The sequence below is a fragment of the Labrus mixtus genome, chromosome 5 (genome assembly GCF_963584025.1).
Source record: "Labrus mixtus chromosome 5, fLabMix1.1, whole genome shotgun sequence".
Taxonomy (NCBI): Eukaryota; Metazoa; Chordata; class Actinopteri; order Labriformes; family Labridae; genus Labrus; species Labrus mixtus.
Window position 1 is genome coordinate 22,904,943 of NC_083616.1, and position 19,762 is coordinate 22,924,704.

General features: G+C 40.4%; 1 protein-coding gene across 2 annotated transcripts; it reads right to left on the reverse strand.

Annotated features, from left to right (window-relative positions):
* Window positions 1–10,294: 10,294 nt before the first annotated feature.
* On the reverse strand, window positions 10,295–14,923 carry LOC132974532 (homeobox protein orthopedia B-like). Of its 2 annotated transcripts, none has more exons than XM_061038637.1 (3): window positions 14,726–14,923; window positions 14,041–14,435; window positions 10,295–11,594 (listed from the first exon to the last, which is right to left on the reverse strand). In XM_061038637.1, exons 1-3 carry the CDS (start codon window positions 14,799–14,801, stop codon window positions 11,094–11,096), a joined length of 972 nt encoding a protein of 323 aa, XP_060894620.1. In that variant the 5' UTR covers window positions 14,802–14,923; the 3' UTR covers window positions 10,295–11,093. The 2 variants fall into 2 exon arrangements, with proteins under 2 accessions (XP_060894620.1, XP_060894621.1); XM_061038638.1 differs by having other exon boundaries at window positions 14,765–14,921.
* Window positions 14,924–19,762: the final 4,839 nt, after the last annotated feature.

A 19,762-nucleotide genomic window follows, 5' to 3' on the forward strand; every position in this document is an offset into this window, starting at 1 on the left:
ACTGATCAAATAAATCCAAGTTGATGCCAGCTGCCTCTGTCTCAACTAGCCAAAGTCTACAGTACCATCTGGTGGTCAATTTAGGAACTTCTTTGACAATTTAAACCTATTAGGTTAATTCCTAAGAAATGTGTGAGCTTTAATTTCTAGAATTCTATTAGAATGTTATTCTTCTTAAGAATGAAATAATAAATCCAGTCCAGATCTTCTGGATGTAGAAACAGTTAAGTTGCGTTGAGTCTTGCCCTCTGTATTTCTGCTGACACCTCAGCTGGCCAGATGTTACAGCCTCCTCTCCATGTGGTAAAAGTTAAATCACAGCGATTGCTGTGTCCAGACGTGACCACCTTAACCCTGCCTTGTATCCCAGCATGCAACCTCCATTTGCACACCTGCTCCCCGGCAAAGATAGCCCAAACAGCTATGTATTTTTGCTTTGTCTGTCAGTGTGTGTTGACTCCCTCTCTCACACACACGTACACACTTCTTGTGTGGATCTGTCCATCAACACAGCGGTCCAGCCCGGCTCTCCTCGCTGCCTGACTGACCCATTCATCTCCTGTGGAGGCCGTAATGAGCCGACCCTCCCCGTTTGGACCGACCTGACAGAGAGAGATGACTTTAAAGCCTGCATAGATTTTCTCCCTGGTCCCCTCCTCCTCATTCCTCTCCCGTGAAAGTGGTTAATTCAGAGTGCATTAATGAGGAGCGATGGATAACACACTCTTCGTTTAATTACCTTCCAGCAGAGTTCTTCAGGGGAGGCCTGGTGACTCCCATCTGATGCCGGCCTGTTTGTTTGGTTTGTTTCCACTGCAGAAAGTCTTTCATCTCGTGCATTTTGCTGTCAGGATAAATGATAATGAAGCATTTGTAGGTCAGTCGTAGAGCTACTGTGTATCAAAGAAAAAAAATGGAACAAAAAAATAAACCTATTTAAAAAAAAAAAAAAAGCTGTTGATTGGTCTCTGATTCACTTTGAACAAAGTCATGGTCAAACCTTGATTCTGTTGATTGTTAGGAATTGATTTATATTGTTAAAATAACAAACCTTTATGCTAGTAAAAAATTACGAAAAAAGAGCTGTTGCAACATCTTGTAAGTTGTAGGAGTTTTTACTTGTCCTGGTGAAGCAAAAACACATTGAAAAGTGTGCATCAATGAGTGATGATACATCTAGATGTTTAGAATAATTCTACATAACAGAATATTTACAGATTGTCTGATCCAGGGGAAATAAAGCTCCCCTGCTGTTGAACAATCATCCCTCAGTGCAGAGTGATGCAGACAGATTGAAGCGATCCAAAATGTATCTTAGTAGCAGAAGGAGTCAAATCAGTGCTTAAAAATATACTGTAAGCAAATAGTATGTGCAAACTTAACAAACAGATGATATTACATACTGTATATATTTGTATATTCTTTGGGTAATTGATCCAGCAAAAGTTTATCATGATGTGTTTTGTTCTACCTGATCCCGGTCCCTCACTTATGTGAAGGTAGAGATTTAGAACCCTCACTAGGAAGATGACTTTTTCTTTCAAACAAACAATTCATGTGTGAGTGTGCAGGACAGGTTAGTCATATGAGTCAGTTTAAAACAAGCGGCAGAATATTTGAACTTGAGTGATCTTGTTTTAACACAGTGATTCCCATAGTGGGACCTGTGGCCTCTAGGGGAGGGGGAATAATACGACGAGTATGCATGTCTCGCCCTCCGCTACACCTGTACAACAGTGGGTAATGAAGAGAGCAACACTTCTGCCTTTTGCCAAATCCTAGCTTTGTGAGTTTGGTTTCCCTGCAGTCGCCTCAATCACCTCAAAACACAGATTAAATCTGAACATTGAAAATGAACTAAGAGTGGAAGTCTTATAGCTGCACCCAAGACTTGGGAAGACCTGTAGCACAAAATGAGCACACACCAGTCATTAGGGATTAGTTCATCTTCTATTTTTTGCAGACAGTGTTTGAGATAAATGGTAAAAGTATAGGAACTTGTAAGTGAAAGACGTGACTGACAGTATGATGAGTATAAATTGATATATGTTTATGTGTCGATGTGTATGCTGAGAGGTGGGGGGGGGGGGGGGGGGGGGGCTTGAAAATATTTTCATCTGCCAAAGGGGGAACCACCAGCAAAAGTTTTGGAAACACTGCTTTAACATGTTGCCGTATATGGGTTAAAACTTTGGGACCACCTTCTAACTTCAATGTAAATGTTTTTTTTTCTGCTGGCTCAGCTTAATTTGAACAAAGCCTTACAGGGCTTTGTGTCAGAGAGCAGCTTTTCACATCATATTTTGGAAATCATTCTTTCAGTTGCATTCAGTGACCAGCTCCAAAAGCTGTATTAGAACTGCAGGATATCAACTTTGTGCATTTTAAGGATGATGATTTGTTTCCATTTTGTGATGGCTCCCTCCTGTAGCATCGTTTGGCCAGCGTGGACTAATGTACACATTGCCAACAGGTTCTCCTTATGACCTCTGGGAACACGGGTAAGGGTTCAGTGGGCTTTTTTATATGACAGGCCCTGTTAATCAGAGAAGGACATGAAAAGGATTAACAAATTCCTTTATTGCAAAAAATCTCTTATACTGTGTGGCTGACACCTATAGCAGCATTTACACCAAACCTTACTCTCTTGTAGAGAAGCTACTATCCAACGGTATGTTGGTTCAAATGTCCATAAAAATCAGCTTATTTTCACTCAATTCTGACCGTCTTTGTAAAGCCTATTTGGATACATAAACCCAATGCTGTCCCTTAAAGGTACACTTTAAAGTTTCTTCAAACTGTGAATCCGCTCAGGTCAGGTGGGTGGGCCTGTGACACTCTGTAAATGTGTTCCTTCATCATTCAGCCTCCACTGTGGTCTGGCCGGTCTCATCCAGCCTAATAAACATTGATTAGCTCACATAATCAATGCACTCAATGACAATGATTCAGTGCGCTGCATAAATGTATCGACTGCAATCAGCTATAAACAGCAGCCCTCTTTTTCATGCATTTTCTGCTTTTTATGAGATGCCTTCTGATGGAACAATAATTGTATGGCTCTCTGTGGAGTTAGCAGACATATTTCATTAAGTCATACCAAGATGAGAGAAAAATCTATTGACCATCTGTCTAATTTTATGAAATAAATAAATAATTGTGTAAATGAATGAAAACATTTTTGCACGGCATTTTGAGCCCATCAACAGCCGCCAGAAGGTGGCAGTGTTTAGCTGCCGATGGCTCCAAAGTACTGATGGCTCCTTGTTGCTTTCTTTTCCTGAACACTTCCTGCTACACTTTTAGTTTATATTTCCTTCAACAAAGCAAAGATGATTGAACTGATGCTTAAAACAAGAAATAGGCCTATGAGTATGGACTTTCTCATATTCAAAATTCTATCAAATCAGAGGATCTGAATCAGGAAAAGTAGAAAAAAACGGATTTTCTGAAAACATAATTATACTGTAATAACAGATTTTCTGAAAACATAATTATACTGTAATATAGTCCAGCCAACTGCATTGAGGTAAACACCTGAAGTGACACCTAACCTGTCTGTCTGGCTGAGGAGAGTTTTCGGGGAATACCATCACACACCTATCTGCTTATTGAAAGTCATCCAAGAGCCAAAAGAAAGCCGAGAGATGGATCATGTGTCACTGATCTGTTGAATTCAATGACAACGTGCAAGGAGGAAAACCCCAACGTGAAGCATGTAACTTTTCTCCTCCTTGTTTCTGTTTCCATGCATGACCAGGTCATGTAATGAATGTTGATAAAGTAGAAAAGCGGGTTTAATCAGGACGGATCACTGTGCAGAGGTGGAGAATGTCAGCAAGAGCAGGCACAGCTGCTCAGTGAGAAAATCCAATATTGACTGTCGGGATAAATGTCCTGCATATTCTCTCATGTGTCCCAGGGGCCGTGGTATTATGCCTCTCACGTTAGCGCTCCTAATTGGATTAAAAATGGCTTGTTATTGGGAGAAAAATGACTTAGAAAACTAGCATGATTATTGCCTCTCAACAATGTTGGCTCCCAGAGCTGAGGAGGTGAAATTATTGTCATGGATTTGGAAAATGCCAAAATGGGGCAATGCAGTTTGTTTTGAAGGCAAGGGGAGCTTTGATTGATTGTGTTTTATGATCAGTCTGAGCATGTGAGACTATCCAGTCAAAATCACTGTCTTACTATAGTACAAAAAATATAACATTATGTCAAGCATTCGTCGCACTTATTTACAACCTTTTAATAAATTAACAAATGTCTATGTAATCAAGTAGACTTTATTTGATGTATGTGTATGTTTATAGGTAGACATGTACTGTATGCATGCAGGCATGGCGTGGGAATACATGCATGAACAGAATCGAAACAGACAAATCCATCAGAAATCCTCAGGGTTTTGGTTTGTGTACCACCAGGAGCAGCCATTAACAGAAAATAAATGCCTGACGCCATAAAGCTGACAGTGTCTCATTCATACTGACACTCCAGGCTAAATTAAACATAAAAGCACTGATAACATCATCATTAAATATTGATTTTAAGGATGGCTGAAACAGAAAACACATCCACACATATTTCGGCAGATGAGGGACTTTGGCTGAGAGTCAAAGCAGAATGAGCAGCGTGTTTAGAAATGGCTGCAGATGAGGTGGCGTCCTCGGGAGAGAAAGATGGACAGAACAGACGACGAAGAAGAAGAAAAGGAGAGAGAGAAAAAGAGGGAGAGGGGAGAGGAGAGGGAGATAAGGGGTTGGTGGGAGGTGGGGGGGGGGGGTAGAAGGAGATTTAAAGCTGAGGCTCTGAGCAGATGTTAGTGTTGATGATGATGGATGCAGGTTGTTGAGATGCAGAGTTGTTATCATGAGAGGCTCTCGCAGCCTCCTCACAGCACACTTTCCCCCCAGATGTCACTGTGTGTGCATGTGTGTGCGTGTGTGTGTGTGTGTGTGTGTGTGTGTGTGTGTGTGTGCGCGCGCGTGTTACACAGCAGTGGAGAGGGAGACACTTAAATGAGCAAGCCACATGCCCAGATTAACTAAATTTACTCGGTCTTTGTTGTATTTATGAAGCTGTGCATTGAAAATTCTTTGATGCAAGAAATGTACCTCTTCAGTCTTATATTCACTTAGACATCACAACAATGGATAACTGCAATTAGATATTTAAAAAGGAGAATTAAGAGACTGATTGGCACAGATGAAGCTAATGAAAAACTATCCTTTACACTCGTAGGTGCAGACACGGAGAAAAAAGCAGCTTATTCTCAAGGCCTTAATTGGGTTAATTTGAAGATTTGTCACCTTTAACTCTTAAATGGGAGGTTACATTCTCTTGCATTAAACACGTATCACCAGGTGACCACATACATCCCTGCAATAATTCAACTTCACTTGAAAGCCCACATGCATAGGCAGCAGGTGGTGTGTGTGTGTGTGTGTGTGTGTGTGTGTGTGTGTGTGTGTGTGTGTGTGTGTGTGTGAATGGTGCATGCTGAGTGGTAACCTGCTCCACACTCTAACCAGATAAAAGGTGCAGGACAGAAACACGTCGGTAATTGATTGCTAATTAGTTCTTTTGTTGTCGTCCATTGTGTCCTGACAGAGCTCTGCCCCCGGCTGTCTATTCACACACTCACACACACACACACGCACACACACACACCCAGGAGAAAAGGAAAGGAGGTCCATAATGAGACAGACTGATGTTACCCTAACAGACAGCTTTAATTAATTTTCATGCTGCAATATTTTGTGATGTAGTTGATCTTAAAACCGCACTGATTATGAACAAAGCTCTACAAAACAAACTCCCAGTCTGAATCAATCGGCTGTTTCAAATTAAAGAGAGCCTGTATGGTCTTAGGAGCATGTGTGTTCAAAAACAATAATGACAAAAATAAAGAGGAGATGCTTATCTGTCTGTCAAAGGGGTAAACCTGCTGTTTAGCTGTGACTGAATTAAAGGCACACGGCCGGCATCTAATTCCACTTGTTATAGCAACAACACACTATTACTACTACTGTACCGATAAAAACTGATTTTGGCTTCAGATTAAACGATTAAAAGTTCAGAAGAGGAGGATAGGTGAAAGGTCTTCAAGAGCTTCAACCAAGTCCAGAAGGTTTTGGATCAAGCTCTAAAGACCAAAAGCTTAGCAGTAAGGGATGCTACCCTTGTAGTAAATTTAAGACTGACAGTAAAACTAATTTTTACTCAATTCATCCATCCTCCTCCTTCTTTCTGCATCTCCCTCTATCATACTTCCCAAGCCCAACACAGTTTCAGGCAGACGGCTGTTCAACACGAGTCTGCTCGATGTTTTTGCATGTTAAAAGAACGTTTTTCCTTACCACTGTAACTCTGCTAAATGTTGCACAGTGCTCATGATGGATAACAAGGAGAAGGGTGTGTTACATTGCTTTTGTGTAAAGTGTCTCGAGATAACATTTGTTCTGAATTGGCGCTGTGCAAATAATGATTGATTGATTGATTATTCTCCAACAGCATTTCTTCATTTATCTGTCACCTCGTTGTATCTTGAAGCAGTAGGGTTCATGCAAATCTTTCACATTTCACATGTGGAGTTCACATTTTACATTTACTATTTTTCAAATCAGCAGATAAATGAATTGAAAAACAAGGTTTGGCTAATATCTATGATGTAAAGTGTGAAACTCTAGTTTTAGTCTCATTTTGTCCTATGTGTGACACGTTTCAGTCCTTTTGTCTTGCTTGTTTGATTTTTTTTTTTCCATTTTGTTTTGTTATTGCACAAAGTCAACCTAGTAAAAAGGGGCAATCTTCAAGTAATAAATTGGTCAAAGTTAGGTATAATAAGGTCAAACTTAAGCCTGCAGAGTCTGATTTCCATTTTTATTTGTTACACAAATATTTCTTGATTTGTTAAACGCTGTTTTTTTAAAGGGAACTTTTTAAATACACACTGAAATAAAATACATTGATGCTACAATCTCTTCTTCAACTACTTCAACTGCAATACTACTTTACAAAACATCTGTTATTTAAGTTTATGCTAATTCACAAGACATCAGATTTTTGTTCCATTCATGTAACAAGTATTCTCATACAGAGCAGCATGCTTCAGGATCAAGTGATAAGTAAGTGTCCAGCTGCATTCTGCCTTACAGTATGTGTGTCACAGCAGACTATATGCCATTTTCACTAAGTCGCCATCCCCACATCTCTCTCTCTCTCTCATCAGTGCATGAGAAATTACCTAATGAGGAATGGGTCGCACATTTCCACAAACTCATTAACCCACGAGCGAGTGAGACTAATTGCAGCGTTTGGGTAATGTGATTTCACATCTGTTACTGCAGGCCAGGACACACTATAGTCAGCACAGGGCCTGAATCTGGAGGGCTGAGCCACACATAGAGACACACTTATGAGAACAACACACACACACACACACACACACACACACACACACACACACACACACTCAGAGGCTGCCACCGCTGCAGCTCCAGCCCGGATGGGTGGAGCTGCAGTCAGTTTGGCTGAGCGTTTGATCAACTGTTGTCATGCAATATTGTGTAATTACATGCCTGGGCAGGGTAGGTGTGCAGCCTGCATTCAGTCTGCAAAAATGATGGGCTAGGACAGAGCTGGGTGGGTGATGTGGAGGCAAATATAAAGTTTATGACAAATTAGGGACCATCATGAAGTAATAAGTCATTAAAGCAAGAATAATTATATATTGCTTTTTGCCCTCCAATCCTGAACATTTCTGTCAAATGTAGGGAGAGTTCTGCTGTGGAACCCAAAAGTAAGGTGGGTTACACAGCAACAAGTCTAAACACTATACACAAACTTTGAAATTAAGTCATTTAATTAAAAAAAAGATTCTATATTAAGAACCTAAGTTTGTCCTTCCTTGATTTGCTGTAATTGGACTTATTCCAGTTTGCTATACAACACAACATCCCCTGGTCAGAGTCAATGTGTGAATGTAACCACAGTGTGATCATAGTGTATGTACACACACACACACACACACACACACACACACACACACACACACACACACACACACACACACACACACACACACACACACACACACACACACAAAATGGGAAAGCACATAGGGGAAAAAATGTTTTTTTCAGGGTCTTGACTTGTGTTGGTATTTTCAATAATTTGCTAAATCACTGCAAACAAATGTACGTTAATAGAAAATGTGGGAACCAACTGTTTAATAAGGGAAAGTAATATACTTTTGTTAATTATGATTAATCCTTTGTTTAACCCCCCTGCATTGTTACAGAAAGTCCAATTAGAAGTTTACAGGCACTGGGACTGCTTATGGTAATGCCATATCTCATCAATTAGCGTCCCGTGACCGTAAATTGGCCTCAGCGCTGACAGCGAGATGAGGTTAACACACTGAGTAATCTGAGCTGCTGTGATTTCAGGCTACAGTTGACACTTATAATCTTTGACTCACACAGTGAGGTCCTCTCACTTTCATAATGGAAAAAATTTGTATTTGCTTCTGGGGGAGCTGAGTTTACAGACATTACCTCTCACATGAGCATAATTTAAATTAAAGTAACCACAACAAGGTTTTTCTTATTAAGGAACTGATGGACAAGTAATGAGAGATTATGAATAAATGTCAAATGATCAAAAGGTAAAAAAACAACAACTTCTAAATAATTTGTATTTTCATCTTTGTATGTGATGCCTGTACACTACACAAGCTTCTTAACGATAACACAAGAACAATGATAATGTGTCAGTTTACCAACTTCAGGAAAAACTATGTGTCAGTTTGGATTCATAATTGTATCACAAGATTGTATTTCTTTTCAATTACTTTAAAAACACATGACTGATTGACGTGAAAACTTTTTGTTTTACAGACACCACAGCCAATTGAGATGCCAATACAGAAATATGGTGAATAGAACATATTAGTTTATACATTTTACCCGATGGTTCCTTTAAAATGGGCAAAGGCAGAAATCAGTGGTCTACATGGTTAATCACTGATTTATTTAATTCATATTGTGATTGTTGCTTGTGCTCATCACATTGTTGGGATGCTGACCGATTAGTGCCAGAAAGCTGCATCAATAAACTGATTTTTTTTTCTCCTATGAGAGGACGATAGGTCTATTCTTCATCATATCTTGCTAAGTGTATTACTCTTTTACATTTTTGGGAAATTAATGTAATAAAAATGCAGGGGTGTGTTTGCAAGTAAAATTGTTTGTGTGAATATGTCATAATCGCAGAAGTACACTGGACGAAGAATAAAGCAGAAGAGCATATTTTATAAAAATGGACCAAAGAATCATCAGTAACTTGACTTAAATGTTTAGATAGACTCATTAGATTACTTTAATGTCGTAGCTAATGTGGATGTGCTGTTTTTAATAAGTGGAAAAAGTCTTTTGGCATTTTAGCAACCTCCAATGAGGGCTTACCTGCAGAGGCTAATGTCCACAGACTAAATACCCATCAATAGACTGGCATCCATAGTCTATTGATAAGGTTATTTATAGGCTAAACAGTCCTCCGAGCACAAGGAAGCCTTGTATTTTCATCTCCTCTGGCAAAAGCAAACTACACATCCCAACAAGTTTATTTCTAAACTAATCAACAATGTAATTTCTGCTTCAGCAGGTGGCCTAAGTAATAAGATTATAGCAACCAACCTTAGCCTTAAAATCACAGCTGGAGAAACAGGTATACTGTATACTGTAGACATGGACTCACATCACAGGCCTGTGATCCCTCCTGTTCAGTCACAGTCCATCCAGTCCTCTCAGTGGGATGACCGTCATGGTTAAAATCAGTGACCGTCACATCTCAGCACTGACATCTTTACCGCTGCTGTCGGCCACCATGAGACCAGTTACACCCAGAAGCCCTTTAGCCCTGTCACCTCACTCACTGAGGAAATTCATTTGTTAATATATATGTAGGTCACTGAGAAAAAAAGCGATTTGCCAATCTACTATACTAATGTGGGAAAAACACACCTTAAACTGAATTAGCAGCTGAATAGCTATGAAAAGCTTGGTAAAAATAAAATGTTGTAAAAAATACAAAAAACAAACAAACAGTTTTTTTTCCTATTTTGTTACTTTCCTATTTACCCAGGAATATTGGAATCACAATAATAAATAAAATACCATCAACCACCCATTACAAGGGTAGGTCAACAATAGTGTTATCAAAGTGCCGATAGAAACAAAAATGGTCATTATTAAGTTTAACAGAATCAAGAATCATTCTTATGTTGACATTCTTGAAAATTACTTTTATTTGTTTGTTCATTTGAAATCGTTACAAACCCGTCAATGTGGTGCATTTTGATGTAAGATCAAACATTTAAGAAATGTGTAAGGAATAGCACATACAATAAGTTAAAACATGTCACAAAAAAGACCAGTGGGTACATAGCAAGAATGTTTTAGCTACACAAAACATCCTAAAACAGAGTAGGCCTACTGAGAGATCATTGTTTATTTTTTTTCCCTTTAGATTTGATGCAGACGAGAGAGAGAGAGAGAGCTCGTCTAAAAGAGCCTCTTCAATCTGAGTGGGCACCATTGACTCTCGAAGTCATTCAAGCGTTTTAATCCACGTGCACAGTGCATGCCTGAGACCCACTTCAATAGGCCCACTACAGTGTGGTGCGCGTGTGGCAGGCTGTATACCCCATCTTTATAAATAACCGTTTGACATAACACAACTTCACCTGAACACAATAACATGTGTGCGTAAAGACGCACTCAGTGAAAACGTAAATACGACGATTGTTTGGCTCTCAGTAATTAGGGCCTATAGTCTAAAGATCATTACAATAGTATTCATCATCAATAGTTGATAAAATCCTTTGAATTAACAAGATAAATTACCCCAAACCCAAGTTATGTTCCCCATTTGTCCATCAGTGTTGTCCTTTCAAGACGAAGTCACACACTCTCCATGTTCTCATATTTCGGGCCTGATTGGCTCGTTCGTTTTGATCTAAATAGCGGGAATAAAAACAGAAAGACGAGGGACTTTGTAGGAGGGTTGGAGATATTTTTGAGAAGTCACTAAGTAAAACTCATGGACACTGTGTGCTCCAGCGCTTTGCGCCGCAGTGAAGCGATGCTTGTCCCTCTCCACATGTCACTGTCCGGGGAGCTACACAGCTGCGGGGAACCCGATACGTTCGTGGGGCCGGAGAGAGAGGCCGACATTCCTGGGAAATGCGACTGGTAGAGATGGGACTGCAGGCCGGGGCCGTTGGAGGACAGGCCGTTGGAGAGACCCATGGAGTTTGGCGGGCCCGGACCCAGGCTGCACTGTGACAGGGACTGTGGCATGCCCGGCTGACGGCCCAGGGCCGGAGGGAGCTGCAGCTGTGATACACCCGGCATCCCCGTGGCCCAGCGAGAGTCGTTGGCGTGGAAGGAGCACAGGCTGTTCTCCATGGCGGCCGCGGCAGAGAACTGAGGCAGGCCCGCGGTGGGGAGCAGTGTCCCCGGTGAGCGGAAAACATTGGTGGTCTTCTTCCTTTTCTTCCACTTAGCGCGTCTGTTCTGGAACCAAACCTGCGAGCGGAAAGACAGAGCCGTGAGCCATCAGGATGATAAAATGAGGAACACATATCTTTAGCAATAGGAGTTCGAATAGCACTTTGATGGTGGTAAAGTCAGCAGCACGTCGCTGCAGTTCTGAACAACTGGAGAACTACAATAACCATTGTATTTTTAGTACAATCGCGCCGTATTCCATCAAACCTTAGAGCTCCAATACGGCCTATAGAATACAAAACACAGAAGGATACACACATTCGGTTGGTTCGGAATTACAAATTTAGCTTCGAGGACTAATTGAATCTGATATATTATTTTTCCTCAAAGAAAGAATTCTATTTTTGCGATGGATCCAGTGATCTATCCTGTGTGACCACTAATGAACATTGAGACAAAAATAAGAATTAGTTAACCTTCTAAACCGTGCGGAACTGGCCCAAGGACCTCATGAAAATATAGTCTTCAAATTACCACCAGACTGAAAGTGGGGAAGTATGAAACATTGTCTAATGGATGTTTAATTCCTATAAAAGCACATTACTTTAGCCATTATGCCAACGAAAATACTCATACATGATTTCTCTTCATGTGCGTCAAAATAAAAAGATAATTATCAACAAAAATAGTCGTTATCCTATTAGTAGGCATTTTGTGGAAAATTGTGTACACGGCTCTTGTAAATACAGAAAGCCACCTCAGGGCTTTAATTTCTGGCAGTTTCGCAGCTGTGGGCAAAAAAATGTGTCCCTTCCAACACATTATTTACAAGCAGATTAATTTAAAATTGGATTAAGTATTTGCTGGGCTTTAACACAAACGTATTATACACTACACAATACGTAAAATGTAACCCACCCATCCACACGCACGCTTGAGAATCATAAACAAACTAGCCCATGTCCACACTGTTTAAGGGCAGGCTGTTGGTCTTTCTAAAGATTTCATCATCTTCGGCCGTGATTAATGCGCGCGCGAGGCCGTGAGCCAATGCCTCCGTATTAAAAGTGAAACCTCGCTCTCATTCCGCTCAGCCATCCGTGAAACGTCGCCCAAACCCATTACACTCGAGGGGAAAGAAAATGCAATTTCTCATTCCATTAAAAAAAGTACGATATATTCTTGAGTCCTATTAAGACGTCGCTGATGGAGCATTTTAGAAATAGAGAGGTTGTGGAGGCACGCACGCGGGCAAACACGCCCACTGAAGGCTGCACCTGCACGTGCCTGCACTAATGTTTACAAACAGCGAGCGCGAGCCGAGCTGCACTGAGCGGTTAGCTGCTGCACGAGATAGAATAAAGGATTGATTATTAAGGTGACTAATGATGAAACTGCTTTTATTGCTTTCACTGGGCTCATTTACATGAATTTCACATCACTGCTTAATAACCCGTTCACTGTTCTAAATAAGACTGAAATTGGTGGATCATGTGTTTGGTTTATTAGAGCCTGCTATGTTCAATAATACCATGTTGTAATTGTTTCACATCATAATTTCATCATAATTTTTTTTATTTTTTATATATTAAAATGGTAAATTAAAAATCAGTGATCAATACATTCTCATCTTAATACTTTACAGATGCACTCTGTAACTTTTAGAAATTATTTCAGCCAGTGTTACACCATTTTAATTAGTTTTGTTTACAAAAAAAAACGTAAAAGAATATAATTGTGGATGACACCTATGTGATTTAAAACAATTGCAGAAACAAATGGAAAAATAGCTTTTAAAAAAAAAAACATTAACAAAGATAAATTAAGAATTTTTACAAACATTAGTACATTACTGCAATAGGCAGTCACTGCAGGCTGCGTTTTAAATGCTGACTGAATAATGTTTAAGCCACCTGAATATTTAGAACTATTGTGAGCCCTTATTTCCTGCTCGCTCTTCATAGGTGAGAAGTGTTTCAGAACCTTGGACAGAGCACTTTGCACTGCTCCTTAAAACTCATATTGCTTACCATCAAGAAATGTTACATGACGAAATTAATGTTTTGCAATACACCAATGGAATAATTATAACAAGGCTAGTTTTGTGTGTGTGTGTGTGTGTGTGTGTGTGTGTGTGTGTGTGTGTGTGTTTTCCCCACGAAGATGTTTTTTCATGCGAGGTTTCTTGTTCAAGATACAGATCTGTTTCTACATGTACAAATAAGATATTGTGAAGTTATTATTGCACTTTGAACTTGACGTTTCGTGTCCAAGCATTTGCACAAATGCAGAACATCTAATGGCCAAATATTTGACCAACAACCTTAACGCAAAGAGAAAAAAACTATACTACTACTATTTCCTAAACTGAATCTATTTTGCTCAATCCCCTCCAGTTGGATTTAAACAATTATATTTAAGACATTTGAATGATGCTGAAAACCCACAAGATCAAATCTGGACTATAGCCACACCCTGCCGGTGTTTCATCCTGTAATATGATCCACACAGAACGTGAGTTTACCTGAACTCTGGACTCGGTTAGTCCGATCCTCAGCGCCAGCTCCTCCCTCATGAAGATATCAGGATAGTGGGTTTTGGCGAAGCTGCGCTCCAGCTCGTTGAGCTGCGCCGGAGTGAAGCGCGTCCTGTGCCGCTTCTGTTTCTGCTGGCTAGAGGTCTGGCTGGAGCTCTGCTGCGGCTGCTGCTGCTGCTTCTCCGTCTCTTTCCCGTTCACCGGCATGCCGCCAGAGTTCGATCCCACCGAGGAGATGTCTTCTCCCGGCAGCATAGTGGTGCCCTCCACAGAGTCTGAACCAGGGGCCATGTCTCCCGGATGCCCCTGGTCCTGCACCCCTCCACCTAGCCGGCACTTGAGAGCTTCTCTGTGTCCGAGTAACTCTGCAGCATCCTTCATCCCTGAGAGGATGAGGAAGAGAGTGAATACATGGAGAATCTAAACGCACAGTATCTTTAAATGAGGGTTACATGATATAACTTTGTTGCTTCATGACAAACAGATCCATTAAAATAAAACGAATAAAGTCAATGCAGCTTGAGACGTAAATCTTTGCTGTCAAATCATTCCGGATAAATTAAGATTATTAAAGAATAGCTGCTAGAAACAATAAACCATTTAGCTGTAAACACAATTAAGCACACAGTCTATCTATCATTGTACAATGTGAAATAAGAAGTTGAAGTCTTACACTGGAGTTTAGGGCCGGAGTTTAGTGACGATAACTCACCGAGCCGAGCATCCAGGAGGTCGGCGTGAGAGAGCATGGCGTACCGCTCCAGGGCGAACAGCGCTCCAAAAAAATCCCACAACTTTGGGGCAATTTAAAAAGTATATATCGTCTAAATGAACGAAAATTCGGTTTGTGGTTAAAAAAAGGAGGTCCCTTGCATTATAATGTCCTTTAGAGCGACGGGGAGGTGCTTATTAGTTGAAAGAACCCGTGAGCTTCCTCAAATAAGAGCCAATCAGAACGGGAGCCTGGAAATGTCAGCGACGTGACTCCCCCCTCTTTTTTTCCCCCCTCAACTCTTTTACGCACGCACCTATAGCATGCGCGCGCAGACCCACACGCGCACGGAAACACTACAATTCAATTCAATCCTGTGCCATTCAGTCCTCTGATTTATTAGCTTTTCATGCTTAAATTATTCCACGTTAAACACCTTAATGTGTTTGTTTAAACTCGTATATGTATTGGCGCTATGACAACAAGACTGCTGTTTGGAGATGGATATACTTGTAAAATACTGCAGGTCGTGCACAGGATTGTTTTGTTTTTGTGAGAGAGATATAGGAGTTTACAAATATTTCAGTCAGAAAATGTATTTCCATTAAGTAAACAAGCATGTCAAAATCTCAATTCTCAAACCACTGGTCTGTGTCAATGAGCCTGTTTACAAAGATTAACCAGAAAAGGAGAATTCATTTCCCAAATTAACCAAAAAACATTAAGACGAATTTCAAGATAATAACCTTAAATTAATACTGCATTTCTTAACTATTGGAAACGAAGCAGACTGCGTGAAGTTTGCTCGGATCATAGTGTGGACTTAAGTCATAAAAGAAAAGAAATGTTGTAGATGTAGAACCCTTCCAGGACCCCTGAGCCCATCTTCCCTCCCGTCCTTGGATCACAAACAAAACGAATATCGCTCCCATTCCCCCCTGGCAGGTGATTTGTGGAGACAAATGGAGGAAATAAATAAATAAACGAGTACAGATGGATTTAAGCTCTGTTAGTGATCGGCCGCTTTAACTTCCATCGACTTTTCATCAAGGAGCGTGCAATTAAAGGTATTTAGGCCTGTTTGGCTCCCACAAAATCAGACGTGGTGGACCCTAAACGATTGTGCCCCTCTAGCAGAGGTCCATAAGTAGGTCTATTATACAATTAACAGGACAGCCATTGATCTACTCCTCCAGACAGTGCTGGTTAGAGGAGGCTTTTGGCAGATGTCAGGGTGAGTCCGCTGAATAGACCACCGCCTGGGACTAAATGGGTTTCTCTGCAGCCGCACAAAGAAGGCGTCCGAGCGAGGACTCCTCTCTCCTCCTCCTCTTCCTTCTGCAGCTCATCTTTTATGCTCCTCTACCGGGACATGGGGAAGTAAAGCCTACATGTGGCACAGCGTGAAAACCCAAGGAAATGGACCGGAGCATGGTCCACTGAGAGGAGGGAAGCTGGGAGCAGGCAGCGAAAGGTTCAGGGGAAGAAATCAGCAGCAGCAGAGTGTGGACTTGTTTGGTTCAGAAGTGAAAAGTAAGAGGGAGGAGAGGGGGAGTCTGTGTTGGGAGATGTAAAGGCCAAGTCTGCTTTTGTGAAGAGCTTTTAGCCTGAAGAGATAACACGGTCTGTATGCTCCAGAAGTTGTTGGATATCCAGTTTATGCAAGCATTAAAAGAAGTGGTGAAATTACTTAATTTTGATATAGCCATAGAAAGTACAAGTTTTTATTTTATTTTGCTTAGATATAAATTATTGTTCCACAAAATGTACATATGGATATTTATTATACTTTTAAAATAAATGTAATTATCTGAAATCAACAATTAAGCCAATATTGTTTTAAATGACTTTAATTCCAATCCAGGTTTATTTAACACCTTCAGCTATATGATGCTGATTGTAATTGGTCGTATTTTTTGCTTTTTAAAAAAAACACAAATAAAAGAGCATGCATAATACCATGCAACTTCTTTTTGGATGAATTTTGTAACCATTACTTTTTTGTTACAAAATATCAATAATGTAGCCTATAATATAAATATTGTAATAATCTTGTGTTCTTAATAAGTTTAGTTTTTATCTATATCATATTTCAATAAATTCATATTTTTTTCATTTGAAATTTTATTTTTCTGAAGAAATACATTTTTCTCCAGAAAAAAAAAATCTTCCACATTTGTTTATTTACAGCAAAATCATAACCAAAAAAATTAGTTTGGATTAGTTTCATTATTAGTCGCTCAGTGCAGTTAAAATTACTTATATGTAGGCCTATTTGTTTATTTGGACTTCATATTTACATGAGATCAGGGACGTTTACAACGTCTACAGTTGTCTAGTACAGCCCTCATGATCAATATTGATATTGTGTTGTGTTGCAGTGCAAACAGTCTGATAGCAGATCTCCCCTCAGCTGTCCGCTCCTCGTGCTCTAACTTATCTCTGTAATAAGAGGAACCCACATGAAATGGGTCTATGTCTCACTCAGCCTCCCTAACTGGACCGCATCAATCTTCCCGCAGTGAAAACACACTCACACACAATCCTCGCGGGTTAATGCGGCGCATCTGAGTGCGGAACGGCTGTTTACACGCGAGGAGACACTTTTAATGGAAGCGCACCAAAAACAAATGCAATTTTGTAGAGCAATTTCAGAGATCAAGAATTCCGTGTCCGCCCTCTCCGCGCTTTTTTAGCAATCAAAGTGCGTTAAATCCATTGCTCATATGTGGGCCTTTGCAGAACAGGTTAAAATAACACAAAAGACAACAGGCACGTGCAGAAATAAGATCTCTTACAGCACAAACACATGGTAACAGGGGGCAGCAGGAGAATTGTTTCTTTCTTATGTTCCAGGCCTACTGCAGCGCTTAGTAGGCATCTACATCACTCAGTTAGAAATCTTAAAAGGAAATCGATTTTCCAATGTGCACAAGCGGCTCTCTAACAGAATCACGTGTGATTTTGGGCAGCTGGTTTGATGACAGGAGGAGGAATAAGAAGCAGGTTCATCAGTGTGCTGTATCCGAGCAGGATAGATGCAGAGAGGAGAGCCACAGGCAGGCAAACCCATTACAGGCTCCCCTCTCCGGACACCCAGCACTGCTGCACCATCCGGCGCATCTCATGCCCCAATTAGAGCCCCTGCCCTTCGCGTGCTCTCCGCCTGCTCTCCGTTACCGCGTGATCTGCAGCACGGAGCGGTAATCACGGCTTTCAAATAAAATAATCAGCAAAGAAGAGCCATTTCCTTAATGAGGAGGAAGAGGCGTGTGTCACGGAGGGTGTGGAGAGAGAGAGAGAGATAGATAGACAGTGTGTGTGTGTGTGTGTGTGTGTGTGTGTGTGTGTGCGTTAGGTGGTGGATGGGAGGTTATTAAAAAAGCAACGAAAGTCACAATAGGTGTCATTATCAGAGTGGTGTTCAGAGTCTCAGCAGCATGAAAACGTCTCATTACTGCTGCTGTTAATATTGACCCCACGCTCAGGTGTGCTGTGTTCAGGATGCTCGTTTCACTTGTAATCAAGAGAAACAGAACGTGGGAACTACCTCTGCTTAAAAATAGAGGTGCAAGAGGTTCATCAAGATCAGTATCTTGTGTCAATCAAAATGAAAAGAAAATTAAGAAGAAAAGGAAAAGGACATTTCTTCAAGAAGAAAATAAAAACACAGCATAATAGCTTCAATGGGTGGACTTGTTAACTTTTAAAAACGAATTCTGTTTGTTGGTTCTATCCATCAAACTTACTGAGAGTTAAAGAAATGTCTAAAAGTGTCACTCTGCAGCTCATTGCCTCTTTGAACTTTTTACTACATTGTTATTCATGTCCTGGAGGTTCAATACCCAATAAAAATACACATCCTTTCCTGGTAACAAAGAGGCCATAAATATTGACTGTTTAGCTGAAATTCTTAGTCCATTATGTGACTTCATTGCTGATTAGCCACCTAATTGATTTAAAGGTGGAAGCTATAAACATCTCACAAAGACAACAAACGGCCTGGCACTGCTGATGCAGAATGAAAATATGCACACAAGCAAGATATGTATGTGCCCATATCATATATGCATATTTACAGATATTGTTTTGTGTACTGAAAGTCAAAGGAGCTGGAATATCAGCCCATATATATGGTGCCAAAACAACTTTTTTTTAAATTCCCCAGGTGTGGTTTAACTCTATAGTGATTTACTGATTGACACATTTGCACATCGACTAAAATGAATAAAATGCTGACAATCCATAAAAGCAAAGTGATCAGTTTGAAATCAGCGCTGTTTTCCCGTCTGTCTGAAAAGTGGACGTTTTGGAAATCGAAGGGTTTAAGGCCAGCAGCAAAACAAATCTTCTTTGAAATGTGTTTTGACAGCTTATTGTCTGAGAGGTTTGCAGCACAACTCGGATAAAACAGTGATTCCACCGGATCATGAGCCCTGTGTGTTTTCATTATTTCCCACCACTGGCAGCATCACTGTAAAGGTGTTCTACTTGAATGTGCCTTTTTTTTCTGTGTGTTAATTTAATTTCCATGCATATATACCCTCAATTATTTAATTAATCCTATCCTAATTTAACTGAAGAAATATGTTTTACTTAAAAGGTTATTGTATTAAGCCTGTTAATCTTTTGTATTTGCAGCCTGACCTCAGTCATTACGTCTCCTCCATGCAGCCGTCTGAGGATCTAATTCCTTCTCCTCCCTGACACCTTGACTTTCCCTCCAGTTCTGCTCCAGCTATTAGAATATGTTCTTTCTTAAGTCCGGTCATTAGTTAGCTCCATTACTGTGGCTCCATCATTAGGAATCTTAATGCATCATTGAAGGTAATGGGTGCCTTACATTACAGGTGCCAGCTAGCTTCACAACCACTGAAAGACTCTGCACACTGAAAGAAATCTAGTTTTTTTTGTCATGTAAGAAAAAAAAATCTGATGGGCGATCGTTGAATGACATGGTCTAGCCAATTATCAGATGGGTTATTAAATGTTTTATAG

What these genes read in the sequence shown, in the direction of transcription:
- LOC132974532 (XM_061038637.1), bottom strand. Translation starts at nt 14,801, where the DNA reads ATGCTCTCTCACGCCGACCTCCTGGATGCTCGGCTCGGTGAGTTATCG. An exon ending in CTCCGGCCCTAAACTCCAGT is followed by an intron (nt 14,436 to 14,725) that starts GTAAGACTTCAA and finishes TCATCCTCTCAG; the next exon opens with GGATGAAGGATGCTGCAGAG. An exon ending in TAACCGAGTCCAGAGTTCAG is followed by an intron (nt 11,595 to 14,040) that starts GTAAACTCACGT and finishes TTCCGCTCGCAG; the next exon opens with GTTTGGTTCCAGAACAGACG.